The sequence below is a fragment of the Chiloscyllium plagiosum genome, chromosome 15 (assembly GCF_004010195.1).
Source record: "Chiloscyllium plagiosum isolate BGI_BamShark_2017 chromosome 15, ASM401019v2, whole genome shotgun sequence".
NCBI lineage: Eukaryota > Metazoa > Chordata > Chondrichthyes > Orectolobiformes > Hemiscylliidae > Chiloscyllium > Chiloscyllium plagiosum.
In genome coordinates this window covers 56,810,599-56,834,518 of record NC_057724.1, presented here as the reverse complement: position 1 = coordinate 56,834,518, position 23,920 = coordinate 56,810,599, and the positions used below count along the sequence as shown (strand labels likewise).

The 23,920-nt window shown below is 41.9% G+C and overlaps 1 protein-coding gene across 9 annotated transcripts in view; it reads left to right on the top strand.

The window, feature by feature from the left end:
- LOC122557344 (serine/threonine-protein kinase PAK 3) overlaps positions 1 to 23,920 on the top strand; it is a 248,127-nt gene that overhangs the window by 196,060 nt on the left and 28,147 nt on the right. For all 9 annotated transcript variants that reach the window (XM_043704955.1, XM_043704958.1, XM_043704959.1 and 6 more), the window contains 3 exons: positions 1,887 to 2,070; positions 2,364 to 2,427; positions 20,467 to 20,515. In XM_043704955.1, the coding sequence (XP_043560890.1) occupies positions 1,887 to 2,070; positions 2,364 to 2,427; positions 20,467 to 20,515 (297 nt within the window). The remainder of the gene's footprint in view (positions 1 to 1,886; positions 2,071 to 2,363; positions 2,428 to 20,466; positions 20,516 to 23,920) is intronic.

The following is a 23,920-nucleotide window of genomic DNA, read 5'->3' as shown; positions in this document are numbered from 1 at the left end:
GCTCTGCCCCCATCAATCTTCTTTGTTACTCCTTCAAAAAAACTCAATCAAGTCTGTGAGACATGCTTTCCCACGCACAAAGCCATGTTGACTATCCCGAATCAGTCCTTGCCTTTCCAAATACATGTACATCCTGTCCCTCAGGATTCCCTCCAACAACTTGCCCACCACCGATGTCAGGCTCACCGGTCTATAGTTCCCTGGCTTATCTTTACCGCCCTTCTTAAACAGTGGCACCACATTTGCCAACCTCCAGTCTTCCGGCACCTCACCTGTGACTAAAGGGGATCTGGATGAACCTATGAATAGGAAGAGTTTGGAGGAATATGGGTCAAGTGCTGGCAATTGTGACGAAATCAGATTGGGATGTCTGGTCAGCGTGGACGATTTGGACCAAAGTGCTAATGAGATGCTGGCAGCTTCTGATGTCGTAATTATTCCAAGGGAGCAGTGACAGCTAGCAGCAGTAGATTAAAACTTCCTTTTTAATAAGGTTGACGATTGTTCGTTATGGGATTTGTGAGGCATTAGGAGAAGACATCTTAGAGTAGAGTTACTCTGCAGCTGGGCATCCTCTGATGGGCCAACCACATTCTCTCCCAACAATCAGCATGCACAGAGAAACCTGCTTGGTGCTGGCCTCTTGTGGCATTGAGGGAGTGCAACAGATGTTCACACTAACACCTCGGTTGGCAGATCCTCTTATGTGGAAAAATTTGAGGAACTGGATTTGTATACTCTAGAGACTCGCAGGAAGAAAGGAAATCTAATTGAAACTTACGAAAGTATTGCAGTCTGTGACAAAGTGGCTATCGTTGGAATATTTTCCCTCACTCTGGTGAGTTCAGTATTTGTCTCATAATAAGGGACTGGTCATTTAAGGCAGTGATGAGAATTTCTTCAGTGAAAAGGCTGAGAATCTTTGGATTTCTCTTCTCTAACAGGCTGCTGAAGGTCAATCAATCAAGGCCAAGATTTCCGGAAATGAAAATCATCAAGGAATATGGGGCTAGCATGTGAAAATAGGTAAAATGAGAGACTAGATAGACTAGGCCCATTTTCCTTACAGGGAGACAGTGAGGACTGCTGATGCTGGAGATCAGAGTTGAGAGTATGTTGCTGGAAAAGCACAGCAGGTCAGGCAGCATCCGAGGAGCAGGAAAATCGACATTTCAGGCTGGAGCCCTTCATCAACCCTCCATTCCTGATGAAGGGCTCCGGCCGGAAACATCAATTTTCCTGCTCCTCGGATGCTGCCTGACCTGCTGTACTTTTCCAGTAACACACTCTCAACCCATTTTCCTTAGAGCAGAGAAGCCTAGTGAGGGATTTGATTGAGGTGTACAAAGTTCTGAGGTGGAGAGACAAGGGAGAAACTTTTCCTCTTGGTAGAGGAGTCAGTAACAAGCAGTTTTAGGGTAAGGAGCAGGAAGTTTAGCGAAGATCTGAGGAAAGGTTTTTCACTCGATTGTGGGCATATGGAACACACTTACCGAAAGAGTAATAGGGACAGTAATGCTTAAGACATTTCAAAAATATTTGGATGAAATGTCATAGCTTACAGGTATATGGGCCAAGTGCTGGAAAATGGAATTAGAATAGATGGATGTTTCATTACTGGTGCCGACCCAATAAGTTGAAGGACCTTTCTCCATGCTGTAAAATCTGATTCTGACTTCTCGGTGGATGATAAGCCATGAATGAGTGACAGGAAAGGCTCGTCAGGCTGAATGGTCCACTCCTGCTCTTGTGTTCCTACGCAATGGAATTAGAATCACCTTGATTTGTGCAGTTCAGTTCTAAATTGACTGAGCATTCAGGGAAGAATTTACAGATGTGCAATGAGTTAATTGTGCAGAGATAGTGACTGTAATTCTGTTTTGCAGATTTTTACCCGCTCAGTGATTGAGCCCATTGTGCCAGTGGCTCCTGTTAAAGATGTGACAACCTCTCCAGTCACAACACCACCTGAAAACATCACCACCAGTCTGAACAGCCAGCTTTGCAGAAATACGGACAAGCAAAGGAAGAAATCCAAGATGACAGATGAAGAGATTCTTGAAAAATTAAGTATGTATTTAAACCTCTTTCATTCTCACTGCAGACCAGCTCATCATGATATGAATCCCTTTTTAAATCCTTATTTGCGCAATTAGCAGAACAGTATTATATTCATGTTTTCAGTGCACAGAAAGACTGAGTGGAGAGATTTACATCAAAGGAAGCAGTGCATGTGGTGAATCTGCCTTTCTAACATGCCACCATTTTATTTTTAATGAGTTGTCTTCACAAAAATGTTGTTTTTGCAATGTCTTTTGTGACAGTTGTAATATCTTGACACTTAATATGAACTTTTGTCCTAGGAAGCATAGTGAGCGTGGGTGATCCCAAAAAGAAGTACACAAGATTTGAAAAGATTGGGCAGGGGTAGGTGAAAGACTTCTTTTTGTTAACTAAAAAAAATGGTCACTGTAATATGGAGTTGTGTTTAAAAAAAATTTTAAAACGTGGAAATGTGGCATCAATAGTTATGATTCTCAAAGAAGTCACTCGACTTTCCTCTCTGAAATCATGGTTATGACTAGTAATTTTTGTCTTTGTTTTGATCCTTTAAAGGCTGTTTACTGATAAATGTTTTAACAGTTTAACTGGAGACACAAGAATTTGAACAATAAACAGCAATTCAGCTCTGAGCCATTCTTTGTATCACACTGTAATCAGTGTGTCTGACATGAGTTGGGCCTGCCTTCCTAAATATCTGTCTTCATCGATATCCTATTTGCTTCTCCAGAGATTGTGATGCTGATTGTTTGTTTATTCTCCCCATCCCCAATTCCCTTCACCACAATGACCTGCTTTGATTGGTGCTGCATTTGACACATCAACAATGCACCATACCACAAAACAAAGAAAGAAGTGTAAGAACAGTGTGTGGAGCTGGAATTTTGTTACTGAGGGTATTGCCAATGATTGGGGCAATGCTCTCAGACTGTGTCATGCAAAAATGTTGCCATATGTTCAGGTTACCTGATTTATTTGCATCAGTTAGTCCCAGGGAAGCTGTTGGTAACTAATAGACATGAAGAACATGCTTACAAAGGTGAAGCCATTCAGAAGTCTAAACTTGATCTACTTAACACCCACAGATATTCTGTAAACACCATGAATATTCCAAGAGACTGGTTTAATTAGATAAAAGCAAATTACTGCAGATGCTGGAATCTGAAACCAAAAGAGAGAATGCTGGAAAATCTCAGTAGGTCTGGCAGCATCTGTAAGGAGAGAAAAGAGCTGACGTTTCAAGTCTAACTGACCCTTTGTCAAAGCTTTGGCAAAGGGTCAGTTAGACTCAAAACATCAGCTCTTTTCTCTCCTTACAGATGCTGCTAGACCTGCTGAGATTTTCCAGCATTTTCTCTTTTGGTTTAATTAGATGTACTCCATGTCAGCCCTGGCGGTTCTGCAGGTTTCTTTACAAATTGCAAAGAGTCTAATGAATGACCAAAAACTAGGAGTGGTTTGTGATGGATGAATGAAAGTCCAGAGCAAAATTCCCTATCTTTTTGAGAAAGGAACAGATTTCATTTATGCATATACTCAAATTTGAGAGATTTAGATTTTTGTTATTTGGCAATGAAAGCAAGAATAAGTGATACACTATAATACTCCTTATAATTTATCACTTCAAAAAATTATTTGAAATATCAACAAAGAGTATGTTTTAGTTGAAAATAAAATGTTCAGTAATTAATAAATGTGAGTACTTTTGCATATTAAAAAAACTTGACTTGGTTTCATTCAGTCTCTAATAAGATTTATTCAATTTCTTGCATAGTTTCCCTTCATCTCAGATTTAGGCACAGCTCAGATCTGATGGGTTAAAGCTTCATTTTGACTACTGACTGTACAGCTTTCGTCTGAAATGAATGTGAGGCATATCTGCCTGGTTCTTAACAGCATAGGTTTTGTGGCCTATAGCTATCCCTAATTCTGGAATAAGTGGCCCATAACACTTCATGTGGGAAAAGCTAAATTGTAACACTGATTTAAATTGAAGCATACTGTTAAGGAGTAGAGAGAACTATATCCTACATCTCACTGAATGTTAGTGTTCCATTTACTTTGAACACTGGTTCTATTATATAATATATTGGTTTCCTCGTAGGTACAGTTCAATATATTATTTGCCTGTCACCACGTTCTGATAGCTGCTTGCGTTTTGAAAGATACTTTCATGTCAACCTGAACACAATATTCGAGGTGATCCTTCAATCGGCTTGATTTTCTATGGTGGAACAATTCATTCATGGTGTTGCTGAAGTAGTCATTTGTGATGCCACATGTCGGTTCACAGATTAGATTTGAGCTACAGTTTTAAATGCTAGAACAAAGATATAGAGAACAGTAGAAAGGCATCAGTAAATGTAAATAAATATCAGTTGGTTAATAAATTTTGTATCTTATTTTTGGCCTACCCAAGAACCAATTAACAAATCCATACTGACGCCCTTAATTAGTTCATGTTTGCCTTAGTGACTACTGATGTTTTCCCAAAATTATCATTGCTTCCCCAATACTAAGGTTAAATGGATTGGCCTGCAGCTGCTGGCTTTATCTTTTCTTTTCAAAAGAAATGTAACATTTGCAATTTCCCCATGCCCTCCAGCACCATTCCTTGAATGTTGCTCAAGCTTCACTGATTTAACTGGAGGATAGCTATATATGCTAATTTTGTAATTTCCCTTTGATATGATTTCTAAAAGCTTCAATTATAGGTTTCAAATTTAGTCAAGAGATTAAGTTACCTCATGATTTCCTGCATAGCAGGAACAACTGATTGTTATTTCACTCCCCCTTGACCATAGAGGATATTGAAACAGTTGTCTTTAATATGTTATTTTAATAATCACAGCTTGAGTTTTACTGCTTGGTGTTTAATTATCTACCTGTGACCCTGTGCAGGTATTTTCCCCCTTTTTTAAGCCTACTAATCTGCATGTTTGCTCTGCTTGAGTGTTTGTAATTATCTGTAGACTGACAAATTTCAAGATGAAGTATTTTGTACAAAAACCTAGCCTGCTGAGTTCAATTGAATTGTGCCTGAAGTCAATACTGAGCTTTACATGTGTCAAAAACTCATCGATAATTGATTCTTCCCACATGACTTTTAAAGACCTTTTCTATTTATCCTATCCATGCCTCTCATGATTTTATAAATCTCTATAAGGTCATCCCTCAGCCTCCGACGCTACAGGGAAAACAGCCCTAGCCTGTTCAGTCCCTCCCTATAGCTCAAAACCTTCAACTCTGGCAACATCCTTGTGAATCTTTTCTGAACCCTTTTAAGTTTCACAACATCCTTCTGATAGGAGGGAAACCAGAATTACACACAATATTTCAAAAGTGGCCTAACAATATGGTCATCAGGAAGAAGGGGAAAATAGACCTTAAATAACTCCCACAGAAGCTTGTATTATGTCACCAAGTTACCATTTATTTACACGTTAAGAGTCCTTGACACTGATCCAGCTCCCTCAGAGCCAGCTCTGATTCATCGGACACTTCTGATATTATTTGTCAGTCAGGGCTCTCTGGTTGGCTTGGTCCAATCAGGGAACTCATTCTATGAGGTATACCTGGTTGACCTCGTTACAATCTCTACAAAATCAATCTTCTTGCGGTAGTCACGAGAAAGGTTCTCTAATCTTTTTCATGTGGGGTTTCTTGTTTCAATTTATTTCTTGCTTGTAAGGGTAAGTTTTTGACAAAATTGTAAGCATGAATTTCAGATTTTAAACAAAAAGCAATAAACCTCCTTAAATAAAGGAGTATTTGATAGAGATGACTCCTTAAAAAAAATGGCACCTAGCAGTGCTAACCAAGGAACAGAGCTAGATTTAAAAAAAAATACAAGCTCTATATCTGATCACCATGGAATGGAATGGGGATCGGGCCCCAAGCTAATCAGGGTTTACTTGATACAGACATTGCATTTGCATCCCTGGCTTCACTATCTTGACTGCTGCTTTTTGGGGCTGGTGGCAGTGGGGGTGGCACTTTGGTGCCTGAGCATGAAAGAGAGAACTTCACCTTCACCCCCTTGACCCCCTCTCCAGCACCTACTTAGTAGGTAACTCATCGCTTGCAGTCTCAACACAGCAAACCCACCCACCCCCCAACCCCCACTCCAGTGCTGTTGTCATTCCAAATGTGCAAGGATAAGGCTAAACTCACTACTTGCATTCCCATAGTTCACTGGCCTTCCAATCTGAGGTCATTTCCCTTCTACATTCACTGCTATGAGCCTATCAGCTACAAATGTACAATAGGAATGGCCTCTGATTGGAAGGGCAATTCTTTGCCATACTTTCGCTTTTACTTCCTGGAATTGGAGCTCTGGTCACTGAAACTGTTTTAGAGGCTATAATAATAGTTATATTTATCTCTCAGTATTGATTATTGGTATTAGATTAATTTCCTTACTGCTTTGTATAGTTGTTTTCCTGTTCAGCATGACCTCTCAAAACTTCCATTTCCTCACCATTTATTCTCTATACAAAAGTTCAGGGGACTGGTTCCACCATAAGGGGACTTCAGTTATGTAGAGAGAATGGAGAAATTAAGACTCTGTTTTCCTTAGGGAGGTAATTAAATTCATGAGGGGTTTTAACAGAGTAGGTATTGGACATCTGCTTCCATTCTGGAACTTAAATAACTCTACAGAGGCCAGTATCCTGTCACTAAGTTCCCCTTTATTTCTATATGTAAAGTCCTTGACACTGGACGAGCACCCTCAGAGCCAGCTCGGAGTGTAAGAATGTCTGACACTCCTTTTTTTTTATCTGTCAACCAGGTGTCACTAAGCTAGTCCCTTTTTTACTAAAAGCTGTTCCTTGGCTCAAGGAGACTCTGTCTTTGATTATTTTTAGGAGGGGCAATAAACTGGGCCAGGCTCTGATCAGTCTAGTTTGGTACAGAGATGAAAAGGATCTTGAGAGGCCTATTGTTTATATGTAAACAGCTGAGACTTCAGGCCAAAGTGGTCATGTTTTAGAAGTGACCTGTATAAAGAAAGGGGAATGGTCAGCTCTGTAGCTGAGCTGAGCAGTTTTAGTTCAATCTTGAACTGGGAAGTTCAACAGGGAGTTGTGTGGAAATTCTCTCTTTTCTGCCAGTCAACTTCAACCTGTAAGCATGTGTTCCATTTATACTGGTTTTTAAAGGGAGTTAGCTTATTGTGTATATTCGGAACAACATAATTAAGTCTAGTCGGATTGAGTTCTGTAGGGGTTCTTTATTCTGTTCTTAGTGTTTCATTGTATAACTTTGTGAATAAATTTTTCTGTTTTAAAATCTAGTTGTCAACCTAGGTATCTCCGGGTAATTTTCACTGTACACTTACCAATACAAATTGCAAAGTTATGGTGTGGTGCTGCCTGAATAAGAATGTTTTGAGTGGTTTTACCTAGTCCATAACACAGGGCTCTCTGAATTGGGCTGTTAATCTAGTCCAATTAGGAAACTTGTATTCTGTGAGGTCCACCAATATAATCACTGCAGAGCGATCAAGAATGAGAGGGCACAAATTTAAGATAATTGGCAAAATAAGCAATTGAGACACGGTGAGAAAATATTTCACCACGCGAGAGGCTCACTCCTGGAAAGCACTGTCTGCTTGTCATTCAATCAATGCTTTTTGAGGGTGATTTAGATCATTAGCTGAAAAAGATTGTGCAGGGTAATGGGGAGAAGGTGAGGCAATAGCACTGGGTGCATTGTGCCAGTCTTCTGAAGCAGTAGATACAACAGTCTGAATGTCCTTCTTTTGTGCACTAACAGTTCTGTGATCTAAATGCTGGAATTTTAGTTGTCACTCCTACTTGCTGACTTCCTGTGGCTCCCATATACAAGAACAAAAGAGAAAAGGCATATGTTAACCAAGTTATACATTTTGGGGGTACATGCAAGGTCTGACGCTGCCACAAAAATAAGTGTAGAGCACACCATTACTTTGTAAAATTTCATTTGGATTGTACCATTATTTTGTCTGTGCTTTCCTTGGATGGATGTTTGTAATGCACTGGTATAATATAATTTGGAACTCATTGTCAGATTGAAAGTTTGTTGATAAAATGAGAATGCATGTGGCATCATAAAAAGATAGTTGCCCAAAGTGTTTCTTCTAAGAAAAGATAATGGCTAATGGAAGATTATTGAACTGAAGCAGGTCATTAGAGACACTCCCCACATTGATAGGAATTTGTACACCTCCTTGACTTTTCAGTGTCTATATAAATTATCTCCTCACTGTCAGATTTGAGGGACCAGATGTCAAAATTTGAACTGAAGTAAGAAGTTTGGCACATTTGAAGGAGGCTGTAGTTGACGTCAGAAGCTTTATGTAGTTTATTGCTTTAGGTGATAGAAGCCAGATGTGGAGAAATGTGATTTGTACATTTGATTGGAATAAAAATAAAAAGTAAACACTGGATTGTAAAATTTTAAAAAGGACTAGACTTGGTATTTGGAATATAAACTTGAGGATAAGTGCTTAAAACATGGTCAAGATGGGATTCTACGTCCTATCGATAGGTGCACAAGCACAAAGATTACGCAGTTTCTCATCTTCAGGCCATTGGAGGAGGGGTTTCCTGCCTCTGACTGACAGCTGTCCATACTTGCATTGTCAGCAGGATGGAAACTTAAGCTGTAGGTTCACTGCAGGAGTCTGGAGAGAAAGTGAGTCAGGTGGGTTTGTCCAGGAAAATCTGGGACATTATAGTAGGGTTGGTGTTATTATTATTATTATTATTATGGATCTTCACCTTTTGGTAATTCATGTTGCCAGCTGGTGTTTCTGTGCACCTTGGGCTATTCAAATAGAAGGAACACCCCCATCAGGCTACAGGCATACTCAACAGAGTACACTTGACAAGTTGCCCGCAATGGAATGACCCCTGTCCTCCTCTGGTTGAATACCAGTAGAAGTAGAATGAATCCTTATGTGGTCACTTAAGGACATCAATTGGTTTTGAGTCGAAGAGTGTGTTGTTGGAAAAGCACAGCCAGTCAGGCAGCATCCGAGGAGCGGTAGAGTCGATGTTTCAAGCATGAGCTCTTCATCTTCCATTGATGATATCACCCCTGATCCCATAACCACACCCACTACAGAGACAGTCTCCGCCTCCCTACTCCCAACTCCAGCCCCACACCAGGTCCTAGCTCCCAGCTCTGCCATGTGTTTACCATTCCCCCAGACTTTCTCATCACTGAGGATGAATAATCAGTTCTCAGTAATGGCCTCACCTTCATCCCTCTATGCACCTGGATCAATTAATTCAACATGTGTTGTGACCTCGAACTTTTCTTCTGCCGCCTCTGCCTCCATGGTTACTTTTTCCATCAGGACTCTCACCCACCCTCTGAGGACCCCTTCTCCTGCCTCCTTCACACCGCATCTACCTGGACACCCCGTACTTGTCTGTTCCCACCCTCAGTCTCTTCATTTCTAACTGCCGCCATGACATTGATCACCTCACCCACTCCGGCCTCTCACCCTCACAATGCACAGCCCTCCACTCCCTCTGCTCCAACTCCAACCTCTCTATCAAACCAGTGAGCAAGGGGTGGTGGGAGCAGTTATAGTTTGGCTCACTGATCTCTACATTGCTGAAGCCAGGTGCCAACTCATGGACACCTCCTCCTACTGCCCCCTCGACCACATCCTCACCTCCCATCACCAAACCATCATCTCCCAGACCATCCACAACCTCATCACCCCAGGGGATCTCCCACCAACAGCCTCCATGCTCATCGTCCCAGAACCCTGCACTGTCCGGTTCTACCTCCTACCCAAAATTCACAAACCTGACAGCCCCGGTCAACCTATCGTCTCCGCCTGCTCCTGCCCCACTGAACTTATCTCCGCATACCTTGGCACCATCCTGTCCCCCTTGGTCCAGGATCTCCCCACATACGTTCAGGACACCACCCACGCCCTCCACCTCCTCCATGAGGCTCCCAATGCCTCATCTTCACCATGGACATCCAGTCTCTGTACACGTCCATCCGCTATGATGAAGGCCTCCAAGCCCTCCGTTTCTTCCTCTCCCAACGTCCCTACCAGTACCCTTCCACTGACACTCATTCGATTGGCTGAACTGGTCCTCACCCTCAACAATTTCTCCTTTGAATCCTCCCACTTCCTCCAGACCAAAAGCATAGCCATGGGCACCCGCATGAGCCCCAGCCTTATCTGCCTCTTCATCGAGTATGTGGAACAGTCCATTTTCCTCAGCTACACTGGCACCATTCTGCACCTTTTCCTCCACTATTTTGATGACTGTATCAGCACCACCCTATGCTCCCATGAGAAGGTTGAGCAGATCATCAACTTCATGAACACATTCCACCTGACGTCAAATTCACCTGGACCATCTCGGACACCTCCCTCCCCTTCCTGGACCTCTCCATCTCCATTTCTGGCAACCAACTCATCACTGACATCTACCTCAAACCGAACCAACTCCCATAGCGACCTAGACTACACCCTGCCTTTTGTAAAATGCTATCCCTTGTACCCAATTCCTCTGCCTTCACCGCATCTTCTCCCAGGAGGACCAATTCCACCATAGAAAATCCCAGATGGCCTCCTTCAAAGACTGCAATTTCCCCTCCCACGTGGTCGATGGTGCCCTCCAGCGCATCTCTTCCACTTCCTGTGCCTCCGCCCTTGAACCCTCCCCCTCCAAACACAACAAGGACGGAACCTTACTGTCCCCCCTAACCAATCTCCGGATACAATGCATCAACTTCTGCCATTTCTGCCACCTACAAACAGACCCCACTACCAGGAATATATTCCCCTCCCCATCCCTATATGTGTTTCAGAGGGACCATTTCCTCTGCAACTCCATTCCTGATGAAGAGCTTATGAAACATTGACTCTCCTGTTCGGTGCTGCCTGACTGGCTGTGCTTTTCCAACGCCACACTCTTCGACTATGATTTCCAGCATCTGCAGTCCTCACTTTCTCCTCCTCAATTGGCTTCTAGGCAACAAGGCCATTCTTGAGACTTGGCGAAAGTGAGGACTGCAGATACTGGGATCAGAGTCAAGATTAGAGTGGTGCTTGAAAAGCACAGCTGGTCAGGCAGCATCCAAGGAGCAGGAAAATCACCGTTTCGGGGAGGAAACCTTCATCCGGAATGAGCTCACTCCTGATGAAGGACTCCTGAGGAATTGTATCAGTGAACAGGGTGCATTGAACAGCCTTCCCAGTTTTTCCCTCCACCTTTTAACACCAACATTTTATTATCTCTCTGTGTCTACGTACTTATATGTGTGCAGGTAGAGATTTGTAAGAGTTAGCATCTTACCTCATAGTTATATGTTGGCAGTTTATTGCTGTTTACCTAAAGTTTGAATCTATTTATTTGTAATGAATAGGAATTTATGTTAAGTACAGAAACCTGGCCCATGTTATATGTTAACCTGTGTCTGTGAACTAAATTGAGAACTTTGCATATTTTGGTACTACTAAATTTTTTATGATAACAAGGGAAATAGCAGGGCTTGATTTCCAGCATAATACTCCAGCAAGGCCTGATACGTCATCCTTGTTTGTATAAAGTTAAAAATCACATAACACCAGATTATAGTCCAACAGGTTTAATTGGAAGCACTAGCTTTTGAAACCACTGATGAAGGAGCAGCACTCCGAAAGCTAGTGCTTCCAATTAAACCTGTTTGACTATAACCTGGTGTTGTGTGATTTTTAACTTTGTACAGCCCAGTCCAACACTGGCACCTCCAAATCTTGTTTGTATAGTATAATTTTCTCATCAGTCACAATTGAATATGTTGCTTTACAATAACAATAGATTTTTTTTGGACATTGTACTCCTACTTCAGTCTTGCAATTGATGTCAAACAAGCTGGTAAGTTTGCTCTTGCATGGTCATATATCCATTTCTGCTCTTATATTAGTGAATGTTCCACAAGGTTATTCAGTGAGAACTAACATGAAAATAACTACACCTCTCCTGCCATTATAGTGAACCAGGTAACTAAATAACAAGAGCTCATGTCAACTGCTTTTAAGCTTACTTGTGCACAATTTAGTGAAGGTTGGGAGGAGGTTTGAAGAGATGGTCAAAGTTATAAGCCGAGACAGAGTACGTGGAGAACTGTTCCTGATGGTAGGAACAGTTAAGAATCAGGGGACACAGCTTTAAAGTATTTGGCAAAAGAAACAAAGACAACTTAAGGAAAGAAAACTTTTCTTATTCAGCAAGCAGTTACAATCTGGAGTGTGCTGCGTGAAGCTGGTGGTGTCAGATCTAACTGCGGCTTTTGAAAGGGAATAGGATAAATATCAGCAGAGAGAAAAATTGTAGGCTATGTAGAAAAGGCTAGGCAATGGGGCTTGCAATTACACTTGCAGAGAGCCAGCAGGGGGTCAACAGACTGAATGGTTTCCTTCCCTGCTGTAATTATTTCATGACTCTGGTATGACATAGTATTGATGAGGACAACTGGTATATTAATATGCATTGTTGTGCAGTGTCGCACAGTGAGCAGGTAGACCCTCTGACTCACACAGAACACAATGCCAATGTGAAATGTTCATTTCATCTGTCCTCTTCCAAAAAGACTATCAATGTAATACCAAATTCAAAGTGTTAAATAATGATTGCTAATGAAACCTATTAATTTATAGACTAGATTAGATTACATTACATTACAGTGTGGAAACAGGCCCTTCGGCCCAACAAGTCCACACTTTGGACTGTGGGAGGAAACCGGAGCACCCGGAGGAAACCCATGCAGACACTGGGAGAACGTGCAAACTCCACACAGTCAGTCGCCTGAGGCGGGAATTGAACCCGGGTCTCTGGCGCTGTGAGGCAGCAGTGCTAACCACTGTGCCACCGTGCCGCCCAGACAATGCCCTTTTTAGCATGTTAACTCCCATTACAGCAATTTCATCTTCTGATGGAAATTGCAATAAGCAAATTCTTATCTTAAATTCTTGAACAAAACTGCACAATCTGTACCTATGCTCATTTTTGTTCAACAATTACCCAAAGCATATATTTAAATGTTATGATTATCATAAATGTGTTTCATCTGCATTTACAAGTTTGTGCACATCTTAGCACCCAGAAATTGGTCTCAAGTGGAGAAACAAAACAGGCAGTATTCCATTTGCATTTGTACACAACAAGCTGTTATTAAATCTCAATGATCATACTCCACTTATGAATATTTAGAGAGTACCTGCAATGTCCATATAAAAGAGCTGTTTTAAAGGTTACAAGTACCTATCCAGTTCTGTCATCTCCAGAAATGTCACAGTGGGTGAATCCTACTTTAAAGGGGCCTGTATCGCATGGGCTATGTTGTGATTTGTAACTGAATAATGTGAGAAATTGCTGCATTTTTTAGGCATCTGCCGAATGGCAAGACAAGTGTCACCTGAGATAGCAACAATTTGCCAATTAAGGGGGATCATGGTTTGTCAAGTGGCTTGTTAAAACCACAATTTGCTTCCTATCTTACCAAATGCACCGAACAAGGTTGGTTTGAGAATTCTCGTTATGAAAGTTGGAATGGGGATCAGGCAAATTTAGCTCATCACAGACAGCCTCCATGTTGTCAGGCCTCCAATTACCAGTCCAGGGGATTGGCCACAGTCAGGCGTCTGGTCAGGAGCTCCACGCCTCTGCAGGCTAGGGGGTGGGTCATGGTTAGCCATGCAACTCCAAAGCAGACAATTCAGGAGTTTGGAAGAGCTGAAAAATCAGAGCATGATCCATGGGCACCAGTGCCACACACCCCTCATCCATGGACTTTGGTTTCTGGTATTTAGCAACCCCTCACAACTCTCATGGGCACTCCTCTGATGGGCTTGTTTGGGAAGCATTGCAGTGGAGTGAAGAGTGGTAATTAACTCCAATGGGCAATGGATGTCTTGCATCCCCGTAGGAGCAGGCATTGAGGAGAAGAAGGGAGAAGGTCTCCTGCGTCAGGCAACTGTCCATCCATCTGACCACTTTCTGCCCTACTCTGAGTTGCTCCCTTCTGTAATGGAAGAAAAGGAGGGACTGAGTAGGATGAAAGTGGGTGGTATGGCTGTTTGTGTTGTTGCAAGTGGTCAAAAGATGGTGAGGCACTCCGATGGAATGAGTAGGCAGCACCAGAAGGTGTGCAAGGTAAGTAATATGAGAGGTTCGGGGCAGGATGGAAACCAGAGTGAGTGTTGGCGAAAGTGAGGGAAAGGTAGGTGAGGTGTTCTGTGTGAGTGCATAAGCAATACAGAGGCCATGGGGGAATATTAAGCTTGTAGGTGGGTGAGAGTGAGTGAGCAAAGATGTTGCATGCAATAGTGAGAGTGGAAGAGCATGAGCCTTGGTGGCAGGTGATGCAGGAGCAGAGATATTGGAAAGATACTGGGGACAAACGAACACTGTGTCTATCCTAGCAGTGCAGAGAAGATCATTGGGGTGGTCTTGGTTCTGGCCTGAATGTGTCAAAGGTTAAATAGTCTCATGCTCATCCTATAGGTTAGCTTCTCTCCAATATGGAGCTTCATGGAGATGGGGTGGAGTGTTGTGGTGAGGAGGATGGAGAAGAGTGTTGATGTGATGACATAGTGCTGCTTGACCCTAGTTTTCACTGGTATTAGATCTGTGGTGGATTCATTCGTGAGGATTACAAGCTTAAATGTCATCATTCCACAATCCCTCACAGTTGACAGAGTCAAAGACCTTTTGTGAGCTCAATGAAGGCCATGTACAGAGGTTTGTGCTGTTCTCTGCACTTCGATTTGTTGCACACTGAAAATCATGTACCTCTTGATGGGAGAGCCACATTGAGACACATTAGGCACTGAGGGGAGACAGTCAAGGAAGTTTCTCACAATGATCTTTCCCGTGGCATACGAAAGGAAAATCGCTCTAATTTCCAAAGTCGGACCAATCTCCATTCTTGAAGATGGTGACAATTACGGTGTCTCTGAGATCTCTCGACATGCTCTCTTCCTTCCAGTCAAGGGCAATTGAGGTCATGAGTTCATGTCCAGAGTGCCAGTCCATCATCATTTTAGTATTTCAGTGGCGATCCCTGCTGATTCTCCACAATACAAATGTAGGGACTAATGGCCTTAATACACTGCAGTAGTAATCACTGCAAGTTGATTCACTCCAGTTTACAAGTTTGCAGACTAGTTACAAATGAAGAAATTCAGTTCAACCATCCATATAAGTTCTAGTCCTGAATTCCTGCATCCAGTTGTTCCTTAAAACAGATCAGTCGTCTTACCTCTACCTCCTCAGAGTCTAATCCATTCATCTGTGTATTTCTTGATACCAGTCTTAGAGTGTAATTCATAAAAAGTTAATTTATTTCCTCCTGGGTTTGCCTTTTCCATTTACTGACAATATCGTACAGTCATTACCTCTGAGATCATTTCAAAAGCCCAGTTTATCAGATGTTTCAAATTTCCCAAATGCCAAAATTTCTCCATCTGTTTCCTATAACCATTGACATGAGAAGTCAGCCGAGTAGGACTGCAGTAAATGAGTAAGGATTGATTTATTTTAATGTATTTGTGGCAGGTATGGATTTGTCAGAGTCTGGAATAGAAATGAAAAGGTAAATCAAACTTTTAATATATATGTGAGGTGAATATTGGATTGAATAATATAGAGGGCCATATATTGATATTATCATCTATAGTTTGATGTAGGCGTTGGCCTGAATTTATTGACTGGATAGATGACCAGACATTGGAAGAAAGTGGGTGATGCTAGAATACAGGCCTACACGAGGCTTCAGTGCTAGCGGCCACCAATTTAGTGTCTGCTTCTGGGGCTGTAGTCACCACTGAAAGCACGTGGCCCCATTGGAGAGGCACTAGCTCAATAGCACCATTGAGCACTAGTCACTGATGCACGTAGACTTCAGCGTACCAGAGACAAAATATTTAAGAAAGCAGAGGATGCAATGCTGAAGGAGAAGCCACTCTGTAGTGGTGGTGATGAGGGGGGGATAGCTAGGTTCCCAACGGCACTACATTCTCAGTCCCAAACCACCACCTTGCTTTATAAAACCAGAACCTTCTGAGCAGGGGGGCTCTTCTCCACTTAACAATGTTTCTCATACAACAAAATTCACAGGCACCTAACTGGGGGTATTTGTTTACAGAAAAAAGCTGGATCTTTTCTGAAGGCAACCAGTTTGCTTCCAGTTCCACTGTCTATAAAATGGCTCACTGGCAGGACAAGTTTAGGGAACCAATTGATTGCACTACCCATGTGATCTTTGCTGTTTTCTGCCTTCAGCGAAGAAGGGACAGAATTTGGGATCATAGACCTTTGTATAGCAGGGGTTATCACTCAAAAACAAAGTGTTACTAAACATATTACTCAGACTTAAAAGTAGAAAAATCAGTGGGGAATGATGGCATACACCTGAGGATCACAATGGATGTTTGAAACAAAACGGCAGAGTTTCTGTCTATGTATTTTTACAAACATCAGTGGAGCTCTAATTGTGCCAGAGGATGGAAAAGTATCAGAAATGATGTCTGCCTACCAAAAAGGAGACTGAAGGTTTGCAGGTCAAATAGCCTCACTCCAGTCAGTGATAACCTACTACATATATATGGAATCAAAATGGTATATAAAGACGTAAAATTAACATTTCAGGTTCCTGGTTTTCATAGAACTGGTCTTGAATGATCCTCCACCTGAAATTGTAACTCTTTCCGCACCAGTGTTGCCAGATCTGCTGTGCATTTCCAGCATTTTCTGTAGACAATTCTTTAAAATTGGCTGTTATTATCTAACATCACTGAGTCATCCTGTCATAATATCGACATTTGTTTCTTGTTCTGTTAGAAGTTAAAGGCTAACAAAGCTCACTGGTAACAATTCAGAATCTTTATCTATTTTACCTAGAAATAATGTTGCTTTCATTTGTATTCAGCTCTCAAGTTGTTAACTCACAGGCAAAGCTGGCTGGTGTGTTATTTCATGTCAATTATTTGGAATACCATTCAGCTAAGGATTATGTGTTCTGACATACGAGATTAATATGAGACAATACAGGTCATGCAGCGCTTCCTAGAGTTACTCATGTCAAAAATGTTGGAATGGGTTTTGTTCAGAAACACTGAACAGGAGGATGAGCTAAAATGACAATGTTATTGCAGTGGAAACTGCTCCTTATTGAAAATGGGGGATTTTATTGGCAGGTCCATGGGCTAATTCCTGACATAAAGAATTCTGGAAGAATGAGAGATGGGGGAATATCTCCCCTCTGTCCAATCAATGAGGAAATTTGTAAGTGTATCAGTTCATTATATGTACATGCAGCGTCTAAAAGCAATTTGTCCTGTTTCAGTTTAATTAACTTGTACAGTGAGCCTATTGATATTGGTAAACATGGTATTTGTGTATTTTGTTACATTTCATGGTGCAAGGAACAGTACAGAATTGACTGAGATTTACTGGAGTGTTTTATTTGTTAATGTCATCTTGTGATATGTAGGGGAGGTTAAAAATGGTGACACATGCAATAACTTCATCCAGTACATACAATGAGGGGTCTTATTGCCATGGATCCCAGCTTTGGTTGTCATTTAACTTGATCCTGGTCAGTAAAGTTAGTGTGCAACTTGTAGCAGACAGGTTTAATTACAGAGGTTTGTAACACTAGCATTGGTTTAGTAAGCTATTTCTGACAGTTCTGTTTCTAAATACGCAGTATTTAGAGCTAAGCTGTGGTCTCCAACGAGCTCTTGCTCTTTAGTGTAAACATAGAACAATACTGTGCAGAACAGACCCTTCGGCCCTCGGTGTTGCACTACCTGTGAACTAATTTAAGCCCATCCCCCACTATCCCATTATCATCCATATGCTTATCCAAGGACTGTTTAAATGCCCCTAATGTGGCTGAGTGAACTACATTGGCAGGCAGGGCATTCCACACCATTACCACTCTGAGTAAAGAACCTGCCTCTGATATGTCTTAAATCTATCACTCCTCAATTTGCAGCTATGCCCCCTCGTGCAAGCTAATGTCGTCATCCTAGGAAAAAGACTCTCACAGTCCACCCTATCTAATCCTCTGATCATCTTGTATGTCTCTATTAAATCCCCCCCCCCCTTAGCCTTCTTTTCTCCAATGAGAACAGACACAATTCCCTCGGCCTTCCCTCATAAGACCTTCCATCCAGACCAGGCAACATCATGGTAAATCTCCTCTGCATCTTTTCCAATACTTCCACATCCTTCCTGTAATGGGGCGACCAAACTGTACACAGTATTCCAAGTGAGGCCGCACTTGCGTTTTGTACCGTTGCAGCATGATATCACAGCTCCAGAACTCAATCACTCTCCCAATAAAACCAAACACACTCTATGCCTTCTTAACAGCACTATCAACCTGGGTGGCAACTTTCAGGGAACTATATACATGGACACCAAGATCCCTCTGCACATCTATACTGCCAAGAGTCTTTCCATTGACCCAGCATTCTGCCTTCCTGTTTGCTCCCCACATTTATCTGCATTATCACCTCACATTTATCTGCATTGAACTCCATTTACCACCTCTCAGCACAATTCTGCAGTTTATCCAAGTCCCCCTGCAACCTGCAACATTCTTCCACACTGTCTACTACTCCACCGACTTTAGTGTCACCTGCAAACTTACTAACCCATCCAGCTATGCCTGCATCCAAGTCATTTATAAAAATGACAAACAGCAGTGGTCCCAAAACAGATCCTTATGTCACACTACTAGTAACCGGACTCCAGGCTGAATATTTTCCATCAACCACCACTCACTGCCTTCTTACAGAAAGCCAGTTTCTAATCCAAACTGCTAAATCATTCTCTATCCCATGCCTCCACATTTTCTCCAAAAGCCTACTATGTGAAACCTTATCAAAGGCTTTAGTGAAGTCCATGTACACCACGTCAACTGCCCTACCCTCATCCACATGCTTGGTCACCTTCTCAAAAAGGTCAATGAGGTTTGTGAGTCATGACCTGCCCTTGACGAAACCATGTCCAATCAAAATGTTGCTTACGAGATGATTATAAATCCTATCTCTTATAGTCCTTTCCAAAACGTTTCCTACAAGAGACGTAAGGCTCACTGGTCTATGATTAGCTGGGTCATCTCTACTGCCCTTCTTGAACAAGGGCACAACATTTGCAATCCTCCAGTCCTCTGGTACTAAACCTGTAGACAATGACGAGCCAAAGATCAAGGCCAAAGGCTCCACCATTTCCTCCCCAGCTTCCCAGAGAATCCTCGGATAAATCCCATCTAGCCCAGGGGACTTATTTACTTTCACACCTTCTAGAATTGATAACACCTCCTCCTTACCAACCTCAATCCTTTCTAGTCTAATAGCCCATATCTCAGTCTTCTCCTCTACAATATTCTCCTTTTCTTGAGTGAAAACAAATGAAAAATATTCATTTAGCACCTCTCTGAAACTTTCTCAATTTACTTAGTTTCGCTGCCTTGTTAGAGATATGCCTACATCTCTCTTTCTTTCTTTTTTTTAATAATCTATAATTAGTGCCTTAACTCCAATAAATTTATTTCAGTTGTTCCAATTGGCTCTCACTCTGACCCCACCTTTGCGTCTCTGAGGAGGCAAGACATCTCACTCTTCTGCCCTGCTCTTCTTGGTGAAATTGACTGAGCTTTCACATCCTGACTAAACTCAGGAGGGTGAATGGAAAAGAAAAAGGAAGGAAAAATGCAATTAGTTGTGATGATACTTTTTTAAATGCTATTGATAAAAGATGGAGTCAAATATACTGATGAAAGCAAGCAAAAGGTTGAGATAACAATTGATTAAACGTTTAGAAAATTGGATTATTCTCTTCGTAGCCATGTAAAAAGATGGACTCTGGGCTTGTTTATATGAAGTTCAATGAAAATTCCACCCATCCTGAACAGGAAGCTTTCCAGCAGTTTGGAATAGTGCTCAGCCTTGTGTTTCAGAAAATCAACTCATGATTATATGCAAATTTATGTGAAATAATATTCCATATTTAAGTCTAGCCTTTAAGAAAGTTAGAAATGATCGGTGTGTTCTTTCAATTTTTCCCATGATTTCAAACAAAAACCCTCCTCGGTGTTATCTTGTAGATTCTTCTGAACAATACTGTATAAAATGTAGTCTGTTGTCTCTCAGGAACTGCCCTAGCAATGCAACAGAATCTGGCAGGTTCACGATGAATACAACATTCTGGCCCAAGCAAAGACTTGTGCTTTGTATTACACTTTGTTCTTATCTCTATTGGAGCTAGTTGTGGACTTCTGGTGCAGAACTTGAAATGCAGCTCTATTCTTCACTGAGTAATGTCCATGAAAATATCAGAAATGTTTGACATTGAGTGTGCTAATAGTTCCTATTTTACTTTATTTCTTTAGAGCATCAGGCACTGTATACACTGCAATAGACATTGCCACTGGGCAAGAGGTAAGTATGTGTTCTTACAAGTTTCAATATTGTTGTTTTTTGGCAATTCTAGAGTATAGTACACTCTCTGGAATGCTGTCTATTGAATCAAAGTTTCTGCTATCTCTGTATGTAATGCACCTCTCTAAGTGAAACAGCATATGATACTAGCAAACATACCATAACCTATATGAAAGATGTATCTCTTATTGTACCACTGCCTCTTGTATACCATAGATGTATTTTATGGTTTCCTTTTTCCATTTGAAAACCTTATAAAACATGCAGGGCAGCATTTAATCTGGGAAACACAGGTCTTGGCTGCAGGCTGGACAGTAGCTGAGGGCCTCATATTGGAGAAGATCAATCATATTAGTGGTCTCCATTTTGATTTTCCTGGAGGTGAAAATCCTGCCCCCGGAACCTGCTGATCAACCAGGCCAGGAGCTCTCCATTACAGACAGCACTACTCAGAGGACAGATATAAATGAGAGAGCCCCCCTTGCTGGAAATTACAGTCTTCAATGGTGGGGGCTTTCATTAAAAAAGGGAGGTTGTCCAAATGACCCACTTCCCACCCACTCCCAGGTTAACCCTTTAATATGGAAGGTAGATGGGTGCCAAAATCAGCAGTCCACCCACCAGGTGTGAATCAATAAGGCTCAATTGAAATTATGAAAAGCTCAATTGACCCCATATTATCTTGACAACAGCACAAAAATGGTAGAATGGTGAGGTGGGGAAGGGGGAGGGGTCAAAGGGGGTGTGTGGGCAGGTGGGTGGGAGTGGGCAGGTTGTTTTTGTTTACCAGCTTTTAAAAGTGCAGGAAGGAAACAGAGTCCCATCATGGATGTAAATTTGCTTGCTGAGCTGGAAGGTTCGTTTTTAGACATTTCATCACCATTAGAGATAACGTCATCAATGACCCTCCCCTGGAGCTTCTCTGGAGGCTTACCGATGAGCTTACCTAGTATGGTGACAAACGTCTGAAAAGGAACATTTCAGCTCAGCGAGCAAACTTACATTCAGAACGTTAACCTAAGCTACAAATCTTCTCAAAACTTGCTAACTCCTATGGGGTCCCATCATTTTAGATGCTGAAATTGTGCATCAAGGCCTCTTTCCTCCACCAGATAGTAGACTTCTTCCTTCCTCCCCACACAGACCCCCTCCCACAAGTCCTTCCACCCCCCCACTCCGCCTCCTTTATTGTGGCCACATGCACCCTGCCCAAAGCCCTCACCTCTGAATCAAAGATCCTGTCCCTTGTCCTCCTAAATCTCTTTTCTTCCAAGTTTAGAGCAGAGTATGTTTAAACTGGAGCAGACTTGTATCGAGTGTTGAGTGGGCTTTACCAATACTGTCCAGCCTGTTTTTTTTTTAAACAGAGACCTTTAGTCCAGGAGACATTGAGGCCTTTACCTGAAACTGGATGCAGTACCGGCAGCATCCTCTACCAGTCTCTGGTGCTGCTGGGTTTGCTGACCAACCAAACTGAGGAGTAGCTGCAGTGTGTGGTACTTACTGCCATAAAGGGTTTTGTTATTGCACTACCCAGAAGGCAACTCCCCCTGCCAGCTGCTGGTTGATAACTAGCAGCAACCTGATGAAGCCCTTAAATAGGCATTGATAGTCTATTTTAAAAACCTCAATTAGCATTTGGGCAAAGTCCCCATCTGCGAACCTCACCACCCCTGGAATGATTTGGGCAGAGATGGGCATTCAGCATGGCCCCCAGTAGGCACGGACCTGACCAAAAGAGTGCCCACTCTCTGGGGCATCAAAATGTGCCATGGGGGGAATAGTAAATTCTGACCCCTGTGTGTAACTTATTCTTAAAATCTTGTTAGACCTTCAGAAAGAAGCACTCAAAGTATGCTCTGTAAATTACAAAGCAGGATAGACAGTTTTATTTTAATTGCAACAGGTCAGCAGGTCTGGCAGTGTCTGTCGACAGAAATCAGAGTTATGTTTCGGGTCTCGTGACCCTTCCTCAGTTCTGATTTACAACATCTGTAATTCTTTCAGTTTTTATTTTAATTGCCATTGTCTTTTATAAGATATGTCTTGTAGCTCCCTACAGTCATCAAACATGGAAGCAAATGTTTTGCTTAAATTATCACATGTCTAGTCACAATCGATTAGAGGTGTGATTATTGTGCACTGTCATTTTCTCTGATGGAATCCAAATCGGACTAACATTTGGACAGTCTCTAAATTTTTAGAAATTGGCCTAGCACTTGCAATCTAGAATAAATATTGAACATCAGTGAGGCTGACTGATAACCTCTCTTGACCTTTGTTATATGAGAAACATTTTGCAGTTCTATCACCTCCTTTTTGCTGACTCACATTTGTAGGCTGGTTCTAATCAATTGCCAGAACATTCTGCATACATTTCTCTGAGGAGCTCTGTCCTTTCCAAATTCATGGCGTTTGTTTGACATTTTGAACTCTGAAGCTGACAGCCGTCTGACTGTATTGCATTTAAATTGATTTCCAGTTCAGCACATCCACCATTTGACAAAGAAGAGCAGAGATATTTTATCCCTGGGGCTTTTATCTTGATGAGAATTGTTAAACATTGGAGGAGGGATAACTTTATTTTATTATTGATATCACTGTTTGAGTGTTGTGGTATATCTGATTTATTGAAAGAGCGGTATGCGTGCGTTTTACTGTTTGCCCTCTGAATGTATGGGCCATTTTGTAGACAAAGGAAGAAACTGGTGAAGAGAGAGGGATGGAAAATTCAAATATAGAATTTACTTTCTTCATTGACTTGCTGCCAATTCCTTCCATATCACTTGTTCCACATGCATTGTTTGAAACATGGCCAATTCAGGCAGATAACAATACGAAGCAATAGCAGACAGCACAGACTTTGACATTAGGCAAATGTGGATACTGCAGATGCTGGAGATTAGAGTCAAGCTTGGAGTGGTGCTGGAAAAGCACAGCAGGTTAGGCAGCATCCGGGGAGCAGGTAAATTGAAGTTTCGGGCAAAAGCCTTTCATCAGGCTTTGACATTGCTTTTCTTACAATTGTACTTGCACTGAAACAGCATCATTTGTGAATCAATTGGATTTCTTTTGAAAGAAAAGCATACATACCTTGTAGGCCAGCTTTACAGGTGGACTATTTGACCTTGAGCCAAATCAAACTCCATCCCCTTCTCACCAGATAGCCCACATACATGTATATCAAAGCTGAAAATGCTGGATTGCAATCAAAATTAGAAATCCCATCCATATGAAGGCAAAATGAATCAATTCTAACTCAGACTTGCACATCTAACTCCAATCAAAGCAGAAATTAAACCTGGGACCTTCCGAATCTAGAGCTGAAAATGTGTTGCTGGAAAAGCGCAGCAGGTCAGGCAGCATCCAGGGAACAGGAGAATCGACGTTTCGGGCATAAGCCCT